Below are 26,336 nucleotides of genomic sequence, written 5' to 3'. Positions count from 1 at the left end.
GTTAGCAGACCTCGATAATCTTCTATTGTTCTATAATTAGTTGCTATCAACCACTTGAAATTGTAAGATTTTCAAAATTATTAAATTGACTTGGTACCCAATTTACAGAACCTAACCATTTACCTAACCTTGTTCATTTATCTCGGTCAATTATACATGCATATGGCCAATTTTCTGGACAATAGTAGTAAAAATTTACAACTTTCAAACAAGAGCTCAACTGTTTCCGGTCGATTAAGCTGTGCCAGGCTTAGAATACTTTTTTTCATATATGTTATCATGAAATATTACAGTGAGGGATAATGGTTTGTTTCAGACCGTCCTTTAGTAATCAACTATGGCAGTCCAATGCAGTTCAATGCGACCTTAGATTCAAATGCTAGAATGCAGTGCAACTTCAAAGCATACCCCGCCTTGAGATCTGCCACCTGGTATCAAGTTAGTACTTCCCATCTATTCGTTCACAATTATACTAATACAACAAATTATCGGTTGATAGTTTGAGTTAAATTCATGTAATTTCACCGCTACCAAGCGATAAATTTTTTTCACCGCATTCACCGTCTGATTTATGTAATTTCACCGCATTGACCGCTTATCTTGCATATTTTTTGCGTTGAATGACGATGACCCTCGATCCGGGGATCGAAATAAGTTCCTGGAGAATCAATAGTGGTGTATCTCATGGTCCGTAAAAGACCAAGTTTTCTTTGTCAGCGCGTGAGCGACGTGGCCTATTTTCCGTACCTTAATTACATGATCGAGACCAACTGTTTTGCTACGTCGATTTAGGTCTCTTCCCAACCAAAATCACATTTTTTCATAGCAAGCTAGTTAGAATATCGATAAAAGTTTGTGAACTTAAAATATAAATTGCTAAAAAATATCCAATTTAGTTGGCCATAATATGCAGTTATCAAATGTTGGACTGAATAGTTGCAAAACTGTGAGCATCTACTTTTCTGGGCCCCGTTTTACCTATTTACAAGATCACACAAAAAAAAGAAGTTAAAAAATCTTGATAATTGTTTTTGGATGTATTCTGTTTTGCCCCCCCCCCCTCCCCAGCTTAGTATGGGCTTATATCTTTTACAGCCCCCCCACCCAAGCTCACGTGCTATTTTTTACATAGTAACGTGCTATATAACAACATATAATTTGTAACGGGGGGGGACACTGGGCGGTCGAAACAAGAACAGATTTTTTTTAATGAAAAGACTATAGTCTACAGGTATTGGCGGTGAGTTCTCTTATGAAAAGTGTTCGTGATTAGAGTTTAATCGAGCATATTAGTATTTTTCGCTTGTGAGATAATTCCTGCGAAAATCCTCTCATCACCGTAGCATTCATACAGTCCTTTATAACAACGGATTTTTTCCGTTTGTGCCTCCCCCCCCCCAAGTACGCTTTGCTCTCCCCCCGCCCGTTACAGAGCACGTGTCATTACATGGTATATCATTATGTTGAAATTTTGCACGTGCCTTCGTGGGTTGCAAATAATCTGCACCCACTAAACTGGGTGGAGCACAAACGGAAAAGATCCATTGCAACATATGCGTTATGACAGTTTCTTATCAAAATGTTTGTCCCATTCTAACATTTGTAATCTCGCCTGTGACAGAAAACAACGGTGTACTACAACAGCATCGACCCACCGTCCTCACGGTGGACAGAGTTAGAACCCAATGTGCCGGGCAGTAGATTGAGAAGTGACGTCATGCGTAGGGGGAGTGGGAGTGAGAGTGTGACAGCTGTGGTCTTACATATCAGAGGAGTGACCAAGGCTGATTTGGGATCATACAAGGCCACTGTTGATAACGGGATGGGAAAGGGAGACTGCGAACTCACACTTGCTGGTAAATTTTAACAAAAAACCAAACATATAGTAGCAACCAAAAATGATAATTTGAATTATTTTTGAAAAAAAAACTTTTTTGAAATATTTTCTCAACCATGTTTTTATTTGCTACGGGATTGCCGCGTTTCTGTCTCTTTCTTCATTTATGAAACAAAGACATTCAATTTTTTGTATGTTCAGTCTCTTGAATAGGATGGAACTATTTGAAAAAAAGTCATTTGTCTCAATTTACGCAATGTTTCCGTTTAAAAAAATGATGGGCAACTTTATTGATTATTCCCCAGAAAGGTTGCTAACTAGCCTTTGGATAGTGATCATTGACACGCAGACTTTATCGAAAAGAAAAGATGAAGAATTGCGAAAAAAGAATTCTTTTGCAGAACTTCAAAGTTTGTGTTTTATGCAAGTTTTCTTCTTGGAAAAGATGATATCCAAGTTTTGATTAATGAGCAAATTATATAAATAAGTTACATATACAGACACAAAACTGAATGTTTTTATGTTATTTTCTGTGTTCTGTGATAAAACTTGCGCTTTATGAAAAAAATTGGAACATTGAAAATCCTTAAAAAGTGTTAAGTATCCAAATGTTATACTAAACAGTGAAAGACATGAGTTTTGATTTGGTGGAATATTAAGAAACGATAGCAATTCTGGAGGATCATATTGTCAACGAAAATCCATTCTATGGCTGTATACCTATGGTAGCCACCTGTTTTCTTGCTTTCGACTGTTTGTTTTGAGATTCTTGAAGAGAACGGGTGAATGCAATTTGGCGGATAATGCAAAAAAGTGGCGTTCATTCAGGGCTTTTCATAACTATGCTTTTGTTTTCTAGTTTTCTATACAAGACTACCCTAAAGCAAAAACATCACAAAATTTGCGTCAAATTTTTATGACAAAAGAAAACAACATATTGTTTGTGATAAGAGATTCACTGATTTTATTTTTTGGGTCTTTTCAAAATAAGTAATGCTTGGGAAAAATGATCTAAGTAGCATTAACCAAGATGAAGGCTGGAGTCCAACGCATATTTCTGTTAGACTGAAACCATTTATTATTGTTTGACTTCCCTAAAACTCATCTTAATCTCTTTCGCCTTTGCATTGCCGAAGTGCAATTTTGTATATTAATTCGGACTGCGATTTTGTTGTTTTTATATTGTAAGAACTTCTCCAATCAACTTGTAACCAAAAGTTCTTGTCAATAGATTTTTTTTCAATTTAAACCAAGAATGGATATGATTTTCCAGTTTAAGATTAATCAATTTTTGCGCAGGGTGCAATCGTTTTTGACTCAACAATCTTTTATGTATTTTCTGTACCATATCGTAAAATGAAAATTTGACTGTTAGCTGCACAGTGCCTCTTGCTCAACCAGTAGCCAGATGATACCTGCGAAAAGATTTTTCATTTTCTGATAAATTATTTAAAAAAATTCTTTTAACATTAAACAACATATAACACATAAGTCATAACAACTAACACAGCACTACGACGAGAAAAATAAACGAAACCAAAGCTGCCTGAAATGAATTAAGTCAATATGTAGGACACTGAGATGAGACAAAGTGTGGTTAATAAAAAAAACTGTATGTTGAAAAAATCTATGATAACCTGGATACTAGCTTCGGTAAGTTCGTCAGGTTTTTTTGCGAAAAACAAAGTTAATTTATTTAGTCAATCAATATAGCCATAACATAATAGCAATCAGTCATTACAACCAAAACATGTTTTTCATTAAAGCATCATGCCCAAAATTGCACATGTTCTTCAAGACAATTGACACGTTTTATAAAAAAAATGTAGAAAAAATTGTGAACAGTTTTTAAGCTATGTAATCAACACGGCATTAAGCATGCGTAGTTCAGTTGATTCATTTGTCATTTTGTTAGGAAAAGACAAGTTGCATTGCACGTGTAATTTGTGACAAATGAATGGAAGATTTTGTATGCTACATACACACGTGTTTATTTCAGAAGGTGAGGAGATGCCTGCAAGCACCAGTAGTAAGTCAATCATCAACTGTCAATCACTTTCACTCTCTTCTCATCTCACACAAACAAACATCAATATCAATTATGTCACTCAAATCTTATTGGCCAATTCTGAAAATGAGCTTCAAATTTTTCATTGTCTGCTTTCAACACATTTACCTGTACCGCTACTTCGATTACCAGAATTTGTAACTCAAAGATTTTAGAGATCACAATCATTGTTTGTCTGCTAATAGTTTTGTTATTTTTGCATTCTCCAGTATTGATCGAAACAAAAAGTCTGCAAAAATATTGAGAGTGATCTATTTCTATTTTTGCTATTTTTGCAAAAAAATTAATAAAGCAAACTTGGATCAATAGAGAAAATTCAGTTTCAAATAAAGTCGAGATTCGGAGCTCAAAATATGGCATTTTAAAACAATGATGAAAAAGATCTCAATGATTTTTTGGTGATAATACTATTGATGCAGAGAAATGTGCCTTTAGTTCAATCTATGGCAAAAACTGTTAAATTTGCTCAATTTGAAAAACTTATGAAATTACTTAAAAGTGTGACTGTAATGTGCACAATTTCAACTAAATTTACTTTCAAGCGTCAAAACTGACACATATTCTAGCATTGAATTGAGCTGATAGTTTACTATTAAGACAGGCTGCGACATATAAGATAATCAAAACAAAATTAGAAACAAACATAGCAAATATGAAACTAAAAATTTTATAGTCGCAAAAGCAAAAAAGTAATTAAGTAGTGTTAGTTATCATAGTATTACTAGTGTAGTTATATATTGTCAGATAAATAACGCGCAAGATTTCATAAATCAAACTATATATGACTTTGACATGATTAAGACGATTATTTCATACGTTAACTTAGTTAATAGGTTAACTGAAAAATGAAGGTTTTTGAGCTTTTAGAAAACAAACTTATTAATAGAGGAAAACAACTGTCGAAGTTTCTTTAAAACACTTAAACGTAAACAATATATAAAAAAACTTTTTTTTAATTTATGGCAAACAAGGGTCAGCAAAAAAAGATTTAAAAAAAAAACATTTTTTTTAGTGCTTGTCCTAGTTCAACACTAAATTAGCGCAAATCATAAAAAAAATTTGGGGAATTTTAACGTACGTGGTATCTACTGACAAAAAAATTAAAAAGCAAAGCAGCTGAAAATCATTTGTTTTTGTTAGTCTCATTTGTACCAATGTAGGCATTAATTATTGTTCAGTTTTTCACCACGACTAAGCACCGTTTTTTTGAGACATAATTTGATATGTTAATTTTTATGATCTCCGAATGCTATGGTTTCAGTTTAGCCTCATACAATTTTTCGGCGTTGAGTTTGGACGAAACATTTAATATATCTTTTATTTAGGCTCAGTGAAACAACTTCATTTACTTTTGATACAGAAAAAAAAATATGGAATAGCCAGATAACAGACAAGTAGAAAATTAGGTGCCGTTTTTTGACATAATTGCAAGTATAACAGTATGAATTGTTGGTCATAAATTGGTTCTTATGATCATGTATAACCACAGCTGTAAAAGACTAGTCAAGCTAAAGGAAAAAACTGGAAATCTTTTGCCCAATGAAATTACTATCATTAAACTAACCATTTACCATTGCAGACGTCAATAATAATGAGAAACCCGTCATCAATTCGTATCATCAACATTTTACAGAGCAATGGTCCTCGTCTTAGCTAAGAGAATCGGCACTCAATTGTAAATTGAAAAGATTTTAAAATGGGCCCTTTCAATTAATTGAAAACCTGCATTCTTGTCAATTTCAACTGATCTCCCTTCTCGTCAAACGTTTGTTATCGACAAATTTTAATAGAATTTTATTACTTGTTCATAATTGCATAATCATAAATACCAGATGAAGCCTCTAATGAAAACACGGCTAGAAATAGACCAAATAATATTCAGAAAAAAGAAGTGGCTTTTAGCTACTGATGTGCTTCTGTTATCGATGCGATAATAATTTTTTTTAATCGTAACATGATGTGTGAGGAAACACTTGGACATTTTTTAAAACCGAGTGTATCAAGTTATTTGATTTTTTTAGGTGAATTCAATTGAATCGCATATACACTCGAAACACAGACAAGCTTTAAAATGCCAGATCTTTGCCGAGCAAGTTTGTAGAATGTCAGATGTTCGTATGTTGGCGTTTTTCAAGAAAAGTTACGTTTCTCTGACAGTACCTTTTTGAAATTCTGGCTGATAACTTGAACCTCTCACGCGGTGTTTGATTATTGTCAGATTTTCTCAGTAACTTCAACAGAGTCAGAAGTAAATTGTACTTAGAGTATATGACAATATTTGTAATTTCTGCATAGGTTACGTGACTCTGCTTGATTTCAATGTGAGGCGGACCCAAAGTGGGCTTTTTTAAAAGCCTTAAGGATATAGAGTTAGGGCTGGTTATTTCTGCGCGCTAAGTAGGCTTACCTAGTTCTCTCTGAGCAACCGATTCTGTAAAACAATGAAGATAAGCTTCAATTGTGACGGTGGTAATAGTGTACAGCATCGGAGTCAATGGTATACACATAGTGCAACTATCTATTAGACTGAATAGAGTTAGGCGTGCTAGCGCTAGATAAAAGAAAATAGTGTCTTCTCAATCTGTGTTTGGTGGAGAATGCATATTCTGTTTTTTCGTCTGATACAAATGACAACCTCGGGTGTTTTTATCAAGCACCACTTAGCAGTTCGAGATGTTTCAACAGATTTTTGAAATGAGTTCTCCAGATTTTTTTAACCGTGCTTAAAACACTCAAATTTCAAGTTTGGAAAATGTCGAAAGTTCATGGAGGTCAACTTTCGGCTATGTATATAGGAACTGGCTTTTTGATTTCGGGTACTGTAGACTTTCGGCATTTTGAAACTTCGAGAATGTTTTTGATCGATCGACTGAGTACTATTTGGATATCTCCCCCCCCCCCCTGCCTTGTATTTTGCGACCTGTCATAACTGATATTTTTCCGCGCGTTTATAATTGTATGTAAATTTTAATGAACAGCCCCTTTTCGTATTGAGCTCTACATACTATAATTAGTGCAAAAACAAGCATTAATATGTTCACAAAAGGCAACGAGATAGAATTTGTTCACAGGAGGGGAGGGAGGGGTGAGGAGAGAAAAATTTATTCACGAATATTTGTTTTTTGTTTCAGAGAGAACATTCGGTTCAACAAATGAGGACAAACTCACCCAATCAGCAATCACTTTGTCAAACAATACAATTCTAATATCTCTCCTATGTCTTCTTTCCATTACATTATTAATCAATAACTTTGATTTGGACCTCTCCACAAAGTAACCCCGGAAAACTTTTCCTTCTTCCCATTTTGGGCAGTAACCTTCCAATAGATGCAAATAAGATTGACTTCTCTAAGAAAGCTTTCCCAGATTCATCATAAAACTTAGTTTGTACTATTTATTGCGTTACTTCATTAAAACTTTCTTTACAGTTCATTTATATGCCTTTTCGCAAGGTAAAATTACACAAAAATTGCCAAATTCCATACTTCTACGTAAGCTAGATTAAACTTGAATGCAAAATATTGTAACATTTCTAGGCGGTTTTCGGTGATTTTTGACAATGAACGGCTTAAAAATGAACGGATGTTATGGAGCTGTTTCCTTTTCCGCGAGAAAAATCAACCAGATTTTATAACTAACATATTTTATCCTTGAAAAATTTTACGATTCTTGAAATATGTCAATTAGTTTCTTAGTAGGCCGATCAAAATATCTCTCCCACTTCCAATCAAATTGAAGATCATAATTAGCTCACGTGCGCTCGCTATTTTTCCAATCGGAAAATGGGAACAGGTCCAGCTTTCTTTATTTCTTTTTACCCGCCAACTAATGATTTGTTAGAGCAATTGATAGTTGGGGAAAAAGAAAAAAAAATAATGCGCGTAAAAGTTAATTTTGGGGAAAATCTGGTGAAAATAGATGATCATCTTTCGGCCTTTAACTGTAGCAGAGTTTGGTAGGTGAAAAGAAACAAAAAATGATTAAGATATCGTCATGTTCAACAATGAGATAAACATTGTCCAAATTAGTGAAATTTCGGGAGGCGATAAATTTGTTTCCGTTACAAGAAATTTGACTAATTAAAACAATATGAGCATAAATATAAACTTTGTCACGGTTCCATGATAAATTTGCTCAAAGTTGTGATGATGAATAGTTTGAATTGTCTATCGCCAAAAAAACTAACAAAATTTTCACCACACCCATACCCCCCCCCCCCCCCCCCCCCCCTAACAAAAAAATCTACATCATAATAACTGTTGTTTAGTGGTGACAGTGAAACGACAATAAATAAACATACATTTAACGAGTTTAGGTTGATCGGAATGTGGTGCAGTTTTCAGTTTTTCAATTGGAAAATGTCAGAAATCAAATCCATCATTTTTAAGTGCGCCCCCTCGACGCAATTTTCCCCATAGCCGCCAAAATTATATTTTTATCAAATCGTAATTGCTAATTATGATGTAATTTATTTGTAGTCACTTTTCGTTGATCTTTATTTCTCCACATTTTGTCAATTTGGAATAAAAACATTTTCATTCATTATTTGTCATTTGTGATTTTAATTTCGATTACAATTTCTTTTCCGGTTACCGAATCAAGGTAGTTAACATTTCAGATAGTTTCATAAATTATGATTTCTTTGTATCACAAATTGAAAAGAGATTCTTTGGTCTTCATTTTTATTTCAGTGGCTTCAATTGATCTAATTTATCACAGATTTTTATGGACTTGGACTGATTTTAAGATAGAGATGTCAGATTCTGGTAAGGATTTTGAGGTTTTATTTCGGAAATACAGTTCAGTCTTGGGTTGTTATATTTAGTAGTGCATTAAAACTTTTTGAAATTGAAACACTTTGTAAACAATACAATAATATAAGGGAGGAGAGGCGTTCTAGACGACGTTTTTAAAATTCTAAAAGAGGGGCGTTTGTTAGAGAGAGAAAAAATGAGAATTATAGCCGAATGCTTCAATGGCGTTCAGTTGAGAAATCTGATTGGTCGACAAATCCTTTGCTCAAATCGAAAATGTTGTTTTTAAAAAATATGAGGCGACAAAAGAAATCATTTGTTTGTTCGACAAATATCTTTGGTGTCCATCGAATGGTGTTCAACCTCTCCGTAGCCAGAGGAACCAAGTGTCGAGGATGGAAGTATCAATGATAGAACACGAAATGAAAGTTGACGAATATTAAGAAATCCGACAAGAGTGTACTAATCACTCTTCCTCGATAACGATTGCAGAGAAGCAGCAACTATAGCAACCACTAGAAAACCAAATTTTCTAGTACAAACCTTTTTAAAAGGCGACCACTCGCGTGTAGAAACGGAGTGAAAAATTGACAATTTTAAGACACAGAAGTTGTCAGCATCCCTCTTCTCAATGAAAAAGTTATAGAGAGAGCTTTACCCATCTTTAAAAAACCCCCAGAAAACCGCTGCTAAGAAAAAAAGATCAAAATCGACTTGGCAAGCAGACAACGTTTTTTTTCTTACAACAGACCCTCAAGACACCTTAAAATAGGATTTTTTTACCACAGATAAAACTATTTCTTTCTGTAGAAGGGTTTGAGAAGTCACGTGACCAAGAAGATCTGACATTATTTGGTAGCAGACGTCAACAACAAATTATTTGGTAGCAGGCGTCAGCCCCATTCCCCGTTAGATAGGTATGACAAATAGCCTACAGGAAATCAAAAGAGAAGCAGAAACCGGAAATTTTAGGCCCGATCCAGCTAAATTCAATCCAACAGATCACTATATTCGCGGGTCTGGTGCTCCGGCTATTCTTGATAAATGGTGTGATGGTTTCAATGAAACATCAACAAACTCAGAAGTTTTATTAAAGTTTCAAAGAACGGAAGAAGAACTTACCTGACGAACTTTATTGCTGTGTCGATAAGTAATGGCTACAAAAATAAACTCAATTCTAATTTTGTTTTGGTGCTATCATTATCTTATTGACCTATCAATCATATGTCAGAAGTAAATTCTCCCACCAACAGAAACCTGATTCTAACATCCACCGACCTCCAACTAATGAACTCGATTGTACCCGAGCCATATATGATTCTCATGAAATGTTGATGAAAATAGAAAATCACCTCCGGGATTCGGAGTTAAGATCTATTCACATGCCAAACATGTAAAAAATTTTTAGCTAATCTAAATTTTCTCTGTATATTTTCGCATAGATAACCACTATAAATACAAGCTAATTTTTGTATATTTTCAGTTCAAAATTTAATTTAAAGTTCAACTTATTGAATTCTTTGACCCGTGTTATCGACCACGACAATGGTGTCCAGACCAGCTACAGACAGACAAATTTTGGATCTACAGAATGCAGAATCAGCTACTGCGTGATTATGTCTTTTGTGGCGAAATGTCGCGCAGAGAAGAAAGAGGACAAGGTCAACACCGATGGTACTGTACAGGACCTACAGGTAACCATTCTCTTTCTTAGTTTGTGCGGGCAAGATGCAATTATTAAACTTAGGAGCTTAATGAGTCCTAGGAATTTGATAGACACTCCGTATAAAGACATCAGATTGGCGATTCAAAATTATATTTCTCCGAAAGAGAGAGTAGTAACGGCAGAAAGGGCTAAATTTCTGTGGGTAATCCAAGGTGTAGGGGAGTCAGACGACGACTTCCTAGCACGTCTTAGAGAAGAAGCACGCTATTGTGACATCGAAAAATTGAAAACAGCGGCCAACCCCGAAGAGGAGTTGGTAAAAATAAAGTTTATCTCAGGTTTGAGGGACCCTGAAGCAAAACTTAGACTACTAGACGGTTTTAAAGCAAAACCAGCAATATCGGTTACTGAAATGACCGAGAGTTACCGTTCAGAAGTCAAGCAATGGCTTTTGCAAGTTCTTCATCAGGTAAAAAGCCCTTTACGGTGAAAGAAGAAGTTGGGTTCAACTTCAAAAAGACTTTTCGAAAACCAAATGAAAAAGTTACGGCTAATAAAAGCAACAACATGTGCACTAGGTGTGGAGGTAAGCCACACTCTAGTAGACCTTGTCCAGCGCTAAGTAAGAAATGCAACACCTGTGAAAACGTGGGACACTTCTCAAAAATGTGTAGAAGCAAACCCCAACCAAATTCAGGTAAGTACAATAAACAGAATAACTTTTGCGAAGAAGAAAATGTTTCTTCAGAGCAATCATCTCCAGCATCGGAGATGGGAATGTTTTATACTAAAGAACAAATCTTTAGCATGTCTGTGACATGGGAATATATCTCAATAAATAACTGCAAAGTAAAAATGCAAGTAGACACAGGTGCAGATAGCACAGTGATATCATCAAAAATATGGACTGAGCTTGGTAAACCTCAGTTGGATGATAAGATAAGACATCTCGAAGCTTATGATGGTCATCAATTAACGCTTCTGGGATCACTTACTTGTGACGTTGTGTGGAACGGAAGCAGGCTCACTCAAAAACAACTTGCAGTTGTGCAGTCTGATAAAGAATTTGGACTACTTGGTAGAGACCTTCTACCCAAGCAAGGCGTGAACAACATTACAGCCAAGCACCTACCTGCTGTGAAGGGTTACAAAGCTCACGTGAAGTTGATACCAGGAACACAGTCGATTTTCTGCAAAGCCAGAAAAATACCTCTTCAAGACAAGGTCACAGAGAAGCTGGAAAAAATGGTCAGACAAGGCATCCTTGAACCGGTACAGCCAGGAGGAGTCACTAATGCATCTCCAGTGGTGTGGCAGAGAAGGAAGAGTGGAGAACTGAGACTTTGCGTGGACTTGAAAGTGCAGATCAATGGCAAGGTCATGAATGAGGACTACCCAATACCGGAGATTGAGACGATCTTCCACAACCTACATGGGGCCTCATACTTTGGCAAAATTGACCTCTCAGATGCCTACTATCAAATTGAACTTGACGAAGAAGCTAAAGATATATGCACAATCAACACATCTCAGGGACTGTTCAAGATGTGCCGACTACCTCAGGGATTGAAAAACTCTTCTTCAATCTTCCAGAATTGCATAGAATATACACTCAAAGGAATCAAAGGTGTTGTGATCTTTCAAGACGATGTGTTGGTGTATAGAACCACCAAGGCGCAGTTCGACATGAGAATGCTTGCAGTCAAGAGTCGACTACGTGAGAAAAATTTTACTATTAATGAGAAAAAATCTAACTCAAAACCAGTCGATAGCGTTAGTTTTTTGGGATACTCCATTTCAAAGGAGGGAATAGCACCAGATCCCAAACATGTTGAAAAAGTGAAAAATGCAAAAGCACCAACTAACAACAAACAACTCGATTCGTTTGTTGGGCTAGCTAATTTTTACGGAAGAAAGATTCCTGATTTTGCAACCAAAATGCTACCCTTTATTAACATGAGAAATAGCGATTTCTCATGGGGCAAAATGCTACAAAAAACTTTTGAAGACATAAAAAATGAATTATGTGCTAGCTCACTTGAACAGCCATATAGATTACAAAAAGAAGCAACAGTTACTACTGACGCCTCCGGAAAAGCCATTGGCGGGGTTCTTTCGCAAGAAGCACATCCAGTCATATATGTATCGAGAAAATTGACTCCAGCGGAGCAAAACTACTCGAACATAGAGCGGGAGGCACTGGCAATTGTCATTGTGGTCACAAGATTGAAGCAATTCCTTCTTGGAAGACGATTTATCCTACAGACTGACCACAAACCACACAAATATCTCTTTGCACCAGACGAGGAGATCCCGAAGACAGCATCAGCGGCGAGAATCACAAGTTGGGCAATAGCTCTAATGGGTTTCGACTATGAGTTGAAGTACACACCAGGGGAGCAGATACCCCATGCAGATGCTTTGAACAGAATGGATTTTGACGAAGACGAATCCGACAACGATCGAGTGTGTTTCGCAATCAATAACATCTACTTCGCTCAGAGTGATTTGGTGACCCAAGCAGAAATCAAAACTGAACTTGAAACAAACAGACTCTTCCAGGACATAATGAAACGAATCAAAAGCGGCAATTGGAAGCAATTTTCAGAAGCGGAAAAAGGATTCGAACAACAGAAAGATGCACTTACTTTACATAATGGAATCATCTTCAGAGGTGTTGTTCCTTTCATTCCACCCAAACTACCACACTTGGTTTTGGAAAAAGCGCATGAGACACATCCCGGAAAGAATGCAACTGAGGCATCGGTCAGAATGATAGCATGGTGGCCTGGCATTACCCAAGACGTTCAACACTTTGTTAGTAAATGTAAGAATTGTCAATTGAACAGGCCTAGCCTGGGAAAAACTGTCTCTACGTGGCCAGAAGCCAACGTTTGGGAACGGCTCCACATGGACTGGGGTTATGTTAAGGACCAAGGCAATATCTTAGTAGTTGTTGACGCGGGTTCTGGTTGGATAGAAGCCTTCCTCGCGGGAAATAGAACATAAGAAACAGTTAAAATTTATCTTAGTCAAATCTTTGCAAGATTCGGAATACCAAAAACTTCAGTTTCTGATAATGGTCCTGAATTTGTAAGTGGTGACCTTATACAGTGGTGTGAATCACTGGGAATTAAGAAAATAGAATCACCCGTCTATCATCCAAGAGCTAATGGACTAGCTGAAAGAGCAGTTCAGACAGTGAAGCGGGCACTTCAAGCGTGGAGTCCCAACCTTAAAGTGTCATTTGGAGCATTCCTGCAAAGGGCACTGATGACACATCGCAACACTTCAAAGACGAGGAGCAAAACTCCAGTTGAACTCTTGTTGGGACAGAGAGTGAGACTACCAGCAATAGCAGATTTCGACTTGTGCGAACCCATTCTATTCAAGGCCAACGAAAACACAAAGAGAGTTCCCGCTACCTTCATCATAAAGAAGGGCCTGAACACATCTTTCATACAGCCTGAAAACACAGCACGGACTATTCTAGTGAGCGAAAACCAAATTGCGAGACCATACGAGGACAATGTGAAAACTGAACCAGCAGTGGAGGAGACCATATCTCAATCATTATTTGTCATTTGTGATTTTAATTTCGATTACATTTTCTTTTCCGGTTACCGAATCAAGGTATTTAACATTTCAGATAGTTTCATGAATTATGATTTCTTTGTATCCTAAATTGAAAAAAGATTCTTTGGTCTTCATTTTATTTCAGTGGCCTGAATTGATCTAATTTATCACAGATTTTTATGGACTTGGACTGATTTTAAGATAGAGATGTCAGATTCTGGTAAAGATTTTGAGGTTTTATTTCGGAAATACAGTTCAGTCTTGGGTTGTTATATTTAGTAGTGCATTAAAACTTTTTGAAATTGAAACACTTTGTAAACAAGACAATAAAAAAATGGCAGGAGGCGTTATAGACGAAATTCTAAAAGAGGGGCGTTTGTTAGAGAGAGAAAACATGAGAATTATAGCCGAATGCTTCAATGGCGTTCAGTTGAGAAATCTGATTGGTCGACAAAACCTTTGCTCAAATCGAAAATGTTGTTTTTAAAAAATATGAGGCGACAAAAGAAATCTTTTGTTCGTTCGACAAAAATTGTTGGTGTCCATCGGATGGTGTTCAACCTCTCCGTAGCCAGAGGAACCAAGTGTCGAGGAAAGTTGATGAATAATAATAAACCCGACAAGAGTATACTAATCACTCTTCCTCGATAACGATTGCAGAGAAGCAGCAACTTTAGCAACCAATATAGAAAACCAGATTGTCTAGTATAAATCTTTTTAAAAGGCGATCACTCGCGTGCAGAAACGGAGTGAAATATTGACAATTTTAAGACACAGAATTTGTCAGCATCCCTCTCCTCAATGAAAAAGTTATAGAGAGTGCTTTACCCATCTTTAAAAAACACCTAGAAACCGCTGCTAAGAAAAAAGACCAAAATCGACTTGGCAAGCAGACAACGTTATTTTTCTTACAACAGACCCTCAAGACACCTTAAAATAGGATTTTTTTTACCACAGATAAAACTATTTCTTTCTGTAGAAGGGTTTGAGAAGTCACGTGACCAAGAAGATCTGACATTATTTGGTAGCAGACGTCAACAACAAATTATTTGGTAGCAGGCGTCAGCCCCATTCCCCGTTAGATAGGTATGACAAATAGCCTACAGGAAATCAAAAGAGAAGCAGAAACCGGAAATTTTAGGCCCGATCCAGCTAAATTCAATCCAACAGATCACTATATTCGCGGGTCTGGTGCTCCGGCTATTCTTGATAAATGGTGTGATGGTTTCAATGAAACATCAACAAACTCAGAAGTTTTATTAAAGTTTCAAAGAACGGAAGAAGAACTTACCTGACGAACTTTATTGCTGTGTCGATAAGTAATGGCTACAAAAATAAACTCAATTCTAATTTTGTTTTGGTGCTATCATTATCTTATTGACCTATCAATCATATGTCAGAAGTAAATTCTCCCACCAACAGAAACCTGATTCTAACATCCACCGACCTCCAACTAATGAACTCGATTGTACCCAAGCCATATATGATTCTCATGAAATGTTGATGAAAATAGAAAATCACCTCCGGGATTCGGAGTTAAGATCTATTCACATGCCAAACATGTAAAAAATTTTTAGCTAATCTAAATTTTCTCTGTATATTTTTGCATAGATAACCACTATAAATACAAGCTAATTTTTGTATATTTTCAGTTCAAAATTTAATTTAAAGTTCAACTTATTGAATTCTTTGACCCGTGTTATCGACCATGACAATGGTGTCCAGACCAGCTACAGACAGACAAATTTTGGATCTACAGAATGCAGAATCAGCTACTGCGTGGATTATGTCTTTTGTGGCGAAATGTCGCGCAGAGAAGAAAGAGGACAAGGTCAACACCGATGGTACTGTACAGGACCTACAGGTAACCATTCTCTTTCTTAGTTTGTGCGGGCAAGATGCAATTATTAAACTTAGGAGCTTAATGAGTCCTAGGAATTTGATAGACACTCCGTATAAAGACATCAGATTGGCGATTCAAAATTATATTTCTCCGAAAGAGAGAGTAGTAACGGCAGAAAGGGCTAAATTTCTGTCGGTAATCCAAGGTGTAGGGGAGTCAGACGACGACTTCCTAGCACGTCTTAGAGAAGAAGCACGCTATTGTGACATCGAAAAATTGAAAACAGCGGCCAACCCCGAAGAGGAGTTGGTAAAAATAAAGTTTATCTCAGGTTTGAGGGACCCTGAAGCAAAACTTAGACTACTAGACGGTTTTAAAGCAAAACCAGCAATATCGGTTACTGAAATGACCGAGAGTTACCGTTCAGAAGTCAAGCAATGGCTTTTGCAAGTTCTTCATCAGGTAAAAAGCCCTTTACGGTGAAAGAAGAAGTTGGGTTCAACTTCAAAAAGACTTTTCGAAAACCAAATGAAAAAGTTACGGCTAATAAAAGCAACAACATGTGCACTAGGTGTGGAGGTAAGCCACACTCTAGTAGACCTTGTCCAGCGCTAAGTAAGAAATGCAACACCTGTGAAAACGTGGGACACTTCTCAAAAATGTGTAGAAGCAAACCCCAACCAAATTCAGGTAAGTACAATAAACAGAATAACTTTTGCGAAGAAGAAAATGTTTCTTCAGAGCAAGCATCTCCAGCATCGGAGATGGGAATGTTTTATACTAAAGAACAAATCTTTAGCATGTCTGTGACACGGGAACACAAAAACGTTCTCTTTTCAACACAAAAACGTTCTTTTTAACTCTTACAAAAGTTTTTTTTTATTAAATCAACAGAGCAAAAAACCGCTCAACCGACAAACTTAACTCAGCAGAGTGAATTTGTTTTTTTTTCACAAAAAAAAGTTGTTAAAAACATCCGCAAGCAACTTGTTTCAATCAAATGTTAACGCACTGAATCAAGAACAAAACTATTTAACGGCCTTAAAAACCATTCCAGGCCAAACGGAACAATTTTTTGCTCCACCAAAACTTGAAGTAGAAAAAATAGTCGGTAAAACTTGATAACAGAGATAAAATAATGAGAAATTACAATGAACCCGCGCACAACGTTTGCACAATTAAGGCAACGAAGCTTTTTTTACAACATCTTTATAATATAATAGGATTGAGAGAGATATTGCCAACATAGTTTTGAAACTCAAAATACAGACCCAATTATGGGATCACTCTCTTCATTCCGCTCTCACAACTACAAATGTCAGCTGGTGTTATTCTAAAGCTTAGATAGAAAACCATTTGTTGGCGTGCCAGAAGAGCAAAAGAAGTGTATTAAGTCAATAGACAAAGTAAAGATCTCTAAAACCTTGGCTGCAGTCAACACAAAGTGGCAAATTAGCTCACCAATCGCCCTTCATCATGGCTAAGTTGTGAAGCTTAAAAAATACAATACAATTAAACCTTGGATCTAATCGTCTCTCGTTCCGCATCTTTGAGACATCAATTGATCATTCAGTTGTATGGATCCTAAATAAAGATCAATGATTGATGGATCTGACCAGCTTTTGAACTAGCAATTGAACAATCAGTCAAGTTTTTTTTTCGTGATCATGAAGGCTAAGAAGTGGTAATTATAGCGATAGCGAGAAACACGGAAAACCAAACCGATTAGAAAATAACAAGACTTTCTTTTATAAAAAACGGCAACTAATTGCAGTTTAATGATGCTTTGCAAACTGCCAATGGGATTGCTGTAATGAATTGGCTCTGCTTCCCATTTTTCTCATTCTCCTATACGCTCCTTTGGCAAGATTTTTGCCCACATCAATGAAAATACGGTTTAAAAAGAAACAGGAATAAACAGAAAAATTAGACTCTACTCTTTGACAATCAGCTAAAAGAATCTCAATTTTTTTGAAAACAACTACTGTTTGTATTCTCGGAAAGATTTTAAAACTGCAATTATTTGTTGTTAAATCAACGAACCAAGAACTCATTTTTTGGATTAAGTAAAGCCAAATGCATCAGGTGCCCGATTTTCATTTTTGTTTTTAGAAATGGAACAATGTTTCAATTCAACATTTGTTTTTTTTTGCGTTTAAAAATGATTTTTTGAATACATTTATGCTAAAAAAACATGCACTATTTTTGCTCTTATGTTTTCCATTTTAATAAGATCGCGCTGTTATCAAAACAGACGCGATATTTGATAAATAGAATTTCAAATTAAAAAACTTTACTTTGAACTGTCACGTCCCACAAAAAATCGAGATTTTGTTTCTGATACAATAAAGGAATCTGCTTCAAGAAGCTATCTATTTTTTTTTCTGCGGGAAAACAGTTAAGAAAAGCATGTGTCTATCGTTAAAACTAATTGCACCATATTTTCGGTAGTGACTGTTATCGAGGGATTGCTAGTCGTGCTAAAGAGTTTTCTGAAAAGTTTTTTCTAATAAATTTTTAACATGTAATAGCTGAATTTTGATTACTACGGCTGGAAGATTTAGATCGATTACCGAAACATTTACAATTCCATCAGATAACAGAAAAAAGTTGTTGATAAGTGAAGCCGGCTAACGTCGAAAAAATACCACTCTAACGACCAATGGAAGCTCGAATCTTTTACAACCTGCTTCAGGGGGCTAACTGAATTCAAGTGGGCTTCAAATGACGTCATTAGAGGTGATTATATACCACTAAAACCAGTAAAAAAAAGTTACAAGGAAAAATAGTTCAGTTTTGGAGCACTTTTCATTTGGTTTTTAGTAATGAATTGCTGCCACTTGAGTTTAGCTGCAAATATTTTCAATGAGATATATAATTAGTTCTCGCAAAACAAAAAGTTAACGGCGTAAAAGTTACTCGGAAAGTCAAAACCGTCAAGCGGAAATTGTGCTTAAAAACAACCATAAGATTCCGAAAACAACTCGAAACGTAAATTCACAAAGGCTCCAGCCAACAACTCACTAAATGAATTGAGCTTATTAATTGATTTCTTTCGAAACATCACCGAAAGAAAAAAAAACGTGATATAAGAAAAAAAATATGATAAAATTTCTTCACAAGATGCGTCTGAGAGACAAGTATTGGCAAAACCACCTAGAACACAGATAGTGCTAATTCAAACAATTATTGCCATCTGATAATAGACAATGAATACTTTAACAAAAAACCGAGGAAAGGGAAAGGAAAAATTCAAACAAAATAATTGGTTTGTTCCGAAATTGCATTAAAAAAGTTTAAAAAACTGCCCTCCGACAGTTATTCTGAGAAACGCGTAAAACTAAACTGCTTAGAAAATAACAAAACACTTTTTATTTTTATAAAAAACGGCAACTAATTGCGGTTTAATGATGCTTTGCAAACTGCCAATGGGATTACTGTAATGAATTGGATCTGCTTCCCATTTTTTCTCATTCTTCTATACGCTCCTTTGGCAAGATTTTTGCCCACATCAATGAAAAAAGGTTTAAAAAGAAACAGGAATAAACAGAAATATTAGACTCTACTGTTTGACAATCAGCTGAAACAGTCCCATTTTTTTAAAACCACCATTTTTTGCATCTTCCAAAATATTTTAAAACTGCAATTGTTTGTTGTTATATCAACAAATCAAGAACTCAATTTTCGGATGAAGTTCAACGTTCCCGGATACATAAAGCCGAATGCATCAGGTGCCCGGGTTTTGTTTTGTTTTTAGAAATTTTTGCTAAAAATAACCTGCTCTATTTTTGGTCTAATGTTTTGCATTTTAAAAAGATCGCGCTGTTATCAAAACCGACGCAATACTTGATAAACAGAGTTTCAAATTGAAAAAAACTAAATTTGAACTGTCACATCCCCGAAAAATACACTAGAGATTTTGTTTCTGATACAATAAATGAAACTGCTTTAAGAAGCTTTTTTTCTGGGGGGAAACTCTTAGGAAAAGCATCTCTATTGTTATAATTAAGTGCACCATATTTTCGGTAGTGACTGGTATCGAGGGAATGCTAATCGTGCTATAGATTTGTCTCAAAATTTTTTTTACTAATAAGTATTTTACGCTTAACCGCTGAGCCACAGCTGAAAGATTGAGATCGAGTACCAAAACAATTACAAGTCATTCAAGTAACAGAAAAAATTTGTAGAAAATTATAGCCGGTTAACATCGAAAAAATACCACTCTAACGACCAATGGAAGCTCGAATCTTTTGCAACCTGCTTCAGTGGGGATAACTGAATTCAGAAAGTGGGCTTCAAATGACGTCATTAGAGGTGATTATACACCACTAAAACCACTAAAAATTACAAGAGAAAAAATAGTTCAGTTTTGGAGCACTTTTCATTTGGTTTTTAGTAATGAAATGCTGTCACTTGATTTTAACTGCAAATATTTTTGAATCAGAGAGATAGTTAGTTCACCCAAAACAAAGAAGTTAAGGGCGTAAAAGTTACTCGGAAAGTCAGACCGGTCAAGCAAAAACTAACACTAAAAACAACTATAAGATTCCGAAAACAACTCGAAGCAGAAATTCACTAAGGGTCCAGCCAACCACTCAGTAAATGAATAAAATTCTTTTTTAAAAATTTTTTTCGAAACATCAACTGAAAAAAAAATAAGAAACGAAACGCCAACAACAAAAGAAGAACAAGAAAATTGATATCAGGAAAACATATGATAAAATTTCTTCACCAGATGCGTCTGAGAGACAACTATTGGCGAACAGCTTAGAATACAGATAGTATTAATTCAATCAATTAGTGCCATCTGATAAAAGACAACGGAACACTTAACGAAAAACCGAGGAAAGGGAAATGAAAAATTCAAAAACAAATGTTTGTTCCAAAATTGCCTTAAAATGTTAAAAAAACTGCCCTCCGACAGTTATTCTGAGAAATTTTTAAGACAATTTACCACTAGATCACAGAACAACGCAAAGCCAGTGAGAATAATACTATTAAACAACCGGAAAAGTTAACAAAAAACAAGACGAAATTATAATTTATTATAATAAATTTCAGTAAAAAGGGCCATGTATAACCTTGAAGTGTCAACTCTTAGCAGCGATATGCCTTTTTACCTGTATCGTATTACCTATATTACCTAGTTCTACGTTAAATAGTGAACAAGAAAAGTTTTTGCGAAAAGTTTAAATTCAGAAAAAGAATAGGCAAAATACTTTAAAAAGCAACAAATTTGTGCTGAATTTCGAATTAAAGTGATCCCGTTTTTGTTAACAAGCAAACTCGAAACCAAGATCTATCAAATCGAAAGATTATCTAAACCGCGTAAACATCAAAGGTCGATCAAACAACTCCACAGATGCCATAAAATTGAAGCAGTTTACAAAAAGTGCTAAAAAGGTGTCCATTAGAGCAGAAATGCAACAATACCTCGATGTTGCGTTTAAAAGTTTAATATTTGCCTCAAAAGTTCAAAAATGAACCTAAGCCTACTATTAATAATTTAGATAGTTGATAGAAATTAGAGTTGAAGCCTTTCTTTGGCTGTAAAGTTTAAAACAAAAAAAAAGAAAGCAGCAAGTGATCAAAAACTATCGCTCACTCAGCGCGAAGTTATTTCACAACCACTATTTTTCTCTCAGGATTCTTGAAAAAAAAACGACACTAAATTTTCTATCTGACTTCTGTTAAGCAGATAGGCTTAATTACTTATTTTTGCTCGCGTTATGTATTTGACTTCTTCAAAAACCCATCCCCTAAAAACAGATGCCACCATTACAAAATAATAGATCACCATAACTCCTCTTCGATTTGCAAAAAGACCAAAACTTTTACAATAACTGTCTCAAACTTCAATAGAGGCTGCAAATAAAAAGATCCTTCTGAAAACATGACACTTTGTTGCATCGAGAATAGATTATAAGAATTTCAAATGAGCCACTTTTTAGATTTTCCTTCACACTTCGCTCCTGTATGTAACGTACTAATCTTTATATCCGTCATAATTTGAAAAACAAAATATTTTACGTGTACAATTGAACCAAATTGCATCTCTTTGTTTTCACATTCACGTCTGGTCGATAAATATAGTCTGCTAATTTAAATTCCTTCTTGTCTTCATCAAGAGAATTTAAAACTCAGTGTAACCAACGCACCAACATGGGGCAACCAGCAGTGCGTGAGTCTAAAAACAGGCTTTCTTAGATTCATTTGTGTTGGTTGACATGAACTCAGTATTCAGTTTTGCCGTGGTAATAAATGCAAAAAAGGCTGGATTTTTTCTTTAACTGCAAAGGAAAGCAATTCGTTGGATAATCTCTTGTCGCAACAGTCAGATAATATCAACCTAAAACACAAACTGAACTATAAAAAGACAATAGAAAGTGTATCTTCTATTTAAGAACGCGAAAGCTGATCTCAAATGTGCAAAATAAAAGAATTGTTAAAATATATATCAAATCCTATTGGGTCCGACGAAAATAAGCAAAGCAGAATGGTGAGATAAGTGTGATCAAAGAATAGCTTTTCACCTCTAATCGCACATAGGAACTGCAGAGTTCAGAAATTCAAAAACAATTATAAGCAATTCAGAATTGCAAAACTTTCCGTTGATGACAAAGATGCTATTTCGAAAGTAGAAAATTCCTGATTGGAAAAACAACAACAATATTCATCAAATTTTTAACAAATTTTTTCTAAAACGAATTGGCTGGTAATCAAAGAGAAAAATTTCAGAGTTTCATTCCTAAAAATGGCTGACGCATTTTTTAAATTCCAAAGAAGGCTAGTTTTACTTGCGCTTCCCTTAAGAGTGATCTTGAATTAAAACTTCGCCGGTTTTCTGCTAACTAAACTCGATGATTATCCAAAGTGCATTATTTATGATATAAATTTTTTTGCAAATTATCTATATCTGACAATTCGGAACAATTACGTGTTCCTAACCGCAAGTAATCGCAATAGCAAAGTTTTTTACACTCCAAAATGACTTCGGATTCTAATCGGTTGCTGTCTTTTTAAAACATGTTATCATCTTTTTGCTTTTTTATGTCAATTACGCATTAGAACAGTTCAAATCAAGAATACAATTTACAGGACAGAATGGCCCCTTAAGGAGTTTTAAGGAAAAAAATCTAATATTTTTGTCGAAAGCTTATGATCGTTTCGACTATTAAATCAACTTGTTTTCAAAATAAACACTGAATTATTGAGTTTTGTCAATTTGTTGTCTCTTTTTTGGTTGTTTTATAGCATAAGAAAAATCACATTATTGACAGGTCATTCATTAAAATATTGGTGCCTGACAAAAAGCACAAGTGAATATATCAGTCGTTTCAAGGATCAGATTACGATTTTAACGATTACGGTTTTAACGGCGAATTTAATGGAAATTTTTTGTTTTTGGATTTTTGTCATTCTTTTTGTAGTCAAAGCAAAGAGTCTGGATAATTGCTTATCATAATGGTTTCCTAAAGATGAACAGAAGTCTCAACTTGCTAATTGCAGTTGATAAAGCTTTTGGGGACTTCGAAAAAAAAATTAAACGAAAAAAATGGACGTTGATAATCTTGATAATCTTTTTCTCTACTTTTACCTAGTCTCATTAAAAAGATAATCTTGATATTTTTTTGCACTCTGATAATCTTGATAATTTTTTTCTCTACTTTTACCTAGTCTCATTAAAAAGAGTTTGCATTTTACATTATTGGTGTTGAATGAAGGTACGATTGGACATATCAATGTTTTTTGTGAATTGCTGTTTTGTTTATCGGCTCCTACACCTGTTTTTCGCAAAAATTTATTTATGTTTTGACTTTAGTCTGCATTTGTTTTTCGTTCTGTAGACGTATGAGATATTCTGAACAATTATGACCCCAATGGTTTGAGATTGAGGCAGAATGAACTCTTTTGTAGATATTATTTCATGGCTAAAATTTTGATGGCTTGGAAAAAAAGAGATTGCAAAAAATCCAAATTCTTTTTTTAAAACATTTTTCCCCTTTTTTGCTCTTTTTTAATGATAAATAGTCTCAATTCTCATTTTTCATATATCACACGTATTTTCTGCGGTTGTCAAAGAAAGTGCAACTGATTATAATTTTTACGAATTATATTATGGTTTCAAGGGCTTCGACACCATGAAATGCATTTTTGTTTTTGTCTGTAATTGTTGTTTTTTAGTAGATAAATGAAATATTCTGGTTAATACAAATTTCAACGTCTTCAATTGGAAATATGATTGAACATAAAATTTATTGAAGATTTCAATTGATATCGAATGGTTTTCAATACTGGAATTTGTTTGTTCTCAAAATAAATAAACGAAATTGTTAGCTTTTCTGTTTTACATCTTTTTGGCTGGATGTTATCGAGACTCAAAAGCACTAACCCCATGTTTTTCTTTTGAAAAAAAAATAAATTGTATAGTTTACATTGTAATTGACGCTTTTCGACTTTGCTATCAATTAATTTTTTCCGAAAAAAAGTCATTGGGTTTTGGATTTGAACAAAGTTTGCTGTTTTTGTGATTTTGTTATTTGTCTTGTCTCATAATCTGGAAAAAGGCAGTTCTAATACATACATTCTAAATGATTTTGTTTAGAATCATTTTTAATGTTCATATACCGATCCTTTTAGTGCAAAATTTTAATTTTTGAAAATTTCCTATCTCTTCCACCACTTAGTGGACCATTGAATCAAAAATGTTGATGAGTGGGGTCAGAGCATTATGTGCATTATGCATAATGAAAAGAAATACACTAATTTCTTTAAAAAACAGTTTTGCATCAAGGAGATACCAAGTTTTGTGCAAAATCAACAGCAAAGTGAAAAAAATACAAACGCAGGGCAGGAAATGTATTGAACTGAATAAGCACCAGTTTTTTCGAATTGACCTATGTTGTAGATGGAGTAAAATACATGTTAAGTATTTAATACGATCGGCAAAGATCTAGTCAATAGTCAAGTGTATAGTCTGGCAAGTTGTATAGGATGCTTCGACTGAATGGACGTTGTCTTTTAAAATAACAAGGCTTCGTTAAAGCTCACGCTATATCTAAATATAAGAGTGAAATAATTTACAGACTCAACATTATTTTTAAAAATAAAAAAATAGTAGTATTGTAATATCAGCAACTCTTGTAATGTTATTTTTCACATCTTCTAAATTCTGCGCAAACGTGCCTTGATGAAAGAGGTTGTCGTACTTTATTAAATTATTGTCAACTTCGTCACGCGAAGACACACTTTCAATTTGAGATTGGATTTCTCCAGGCGAAATAATTTCTAATTCTTGAGCTTGATTTGTGGAGCGGAATTAAAGATATTAAAGTAATTGATATTGAGTTGACAATTTAAGAAAAATGAACTTAAGTGGATATCAACAAAATGAAGTTTGAATGGCAACATAAAATTAGAACTGAATTGTGACATCGTAAAATTTTTATTGCACTAAACGAAATGATGTTTAACGAGAATTGTACAGGTATCATATAACCCCTTGAACGAAAAAAAATATATGTACAATTAAGACAACTTTTTAATAAGGTAACTTATTTACAAAATTAATATTTGGTTTCCTTTTAAACATGTAATAACAATTTATTTGCTGATTATCATAACTAGTGGTATTTACTAAAAAGTAAGGTGAGTTTCATGAGTTTTAATAAGTTTATTCCGAATTCTTGTGCACTCCTGCTTCATATACTGTTATGGAGATGACTTCGTCTTCGGGTGTGGGCTTCTGTAATCTGCTAAATATCACACCCGCGGGTCAGCAGGCGGGACATTACCGATCACGGGCAATTTTTTCGTCTCTTCAGTAGGTTATTCTGGTACAGACTTTTCAGTTTCTACAACAGAAACGTTAGATGGCTGAAAATTTTCAATGTCGCCAGCTCGCCGCTATCTTTTTGGCGGAGCGGATATCGCGGAATTAGATGAAATATCCTCAAAACCATAATGGAGTGATGAGGTTGGGTCATGCGTTGTTTCAGTTTGGCCCCTGAGTGCCGAGAAGTTAGGAACTTTGGTTATACGACCCCGCATCGTGCGTGCGATGTTCTATTTATATGATGACACACTGCTACCCGGATTGCGTCACTCGTGTTTCGGCTTTTTATCTCCTTTCAATTTTCGTGTGAATTCCTTGATGTGGCTCTGAACCTTTTCATCGACCAACATTGCGCTCGTGCGTGGTCCACGACGATCTGCTTACGCCTTTAATGGTGTTTGGCGTTCTTGTTGGGTGCCAAGTTTTGCAATGTCACTTTTGAGAACTGTGACGATTGCATTTGCCGGTTCCTTGATGGTAAAGGTGGTGCGAATGACGTTAACAATATTGGACCCGAGTGGCGGCTCTCAAAGATCGCCGTTTGCCATGCACGTTGCGGGCCATTTTGAGTTGCACTCCTCGTTCTCATAGGGGAAATGGTCGGCATATTGTTGAGCGAAGGGATTGGGTCTCTCCATCGGTGCTCTTTTTTTCGTGGTCATTAGCATCTTTGGTGGCTGGTTTCTTTCCTTTTTCAAATTCTATGTCGCTCCGGTAGCCATTCTCCCATTTTTCTCCAGGAAGGATGGCCTCAGGG

General features: G+C 35.3%; 2 protein-coding genes across 3 annotated transcripts in view; one reads left to right on the top strand and one right to left on the bottom strand.

The window, feature by feature from the left end:
- Positions 1-7,482, top strand: part of LOC142352812 (roundabout homolog 1-like) — a 28,293-nt gene extending 20,811 nt beyond the window's left edge. The window contains exons 4-7 of one of the 2 annotated variants that reach the window (XM_075404946.1): positions 317-438; positions 1,622-1,856; positions 3,837-3,866; positions 7,037-7,478. In XM_075404946.1, the coding sequence (XP_075261061.1) occupies positions 317-438; positions 1,622-1,856; positions 3,837-3,866; positions 7,037-7,182 (533 nt within the window). In that variant the 3' untranslated portion in view covers positions 7,183-7,478. Of the gene's footprint in view, positions 1-316; positions 439-1,621; positions 1,857-3,836; positions 3,867-7,036 lie in introns of both variants that reach the window. The other variant, XM_075404947.1, reaches the window with a different exon arrangement.
- Positions 1-25,421, bottom strand: part of LOC142353366 (kinesin-II 95 kDa subunit-like) — a 437,531-nt gene extending 412,110 nt beyond the window's left edge. The window contains exon 1 of the mRNA XM_075405599.1: positions 25,408-25,421. The gene's annotated coding sequence lies outside the window, so the exon portion shown is untranslated. The remainder of the gene's footprint in view (positions 1-25,407) is intronic.
- Positions 25,422-26,336: the final 915 nt, after the last annotated feature.

Source organism: Convolutriloba macropyga, chromosome 14, assembly GCF_964194025.1.
Source record: "Convolutriloba macropyga chromosome 14, txConMacr16.3, whole genome shotgun sequence".
Classification (NCBI taxonomy): Eukaryota; Metazoa; Xenacoelomorpha; order Acoela; family Convolutidae; genus Convolutriloba; species Convolutriloba macropyga.
The sequence above is the reverse complement of the archived record's forward strand: the minus strand, read 5'-3'. Positions and strand labels throughout refer to the sequence as shown.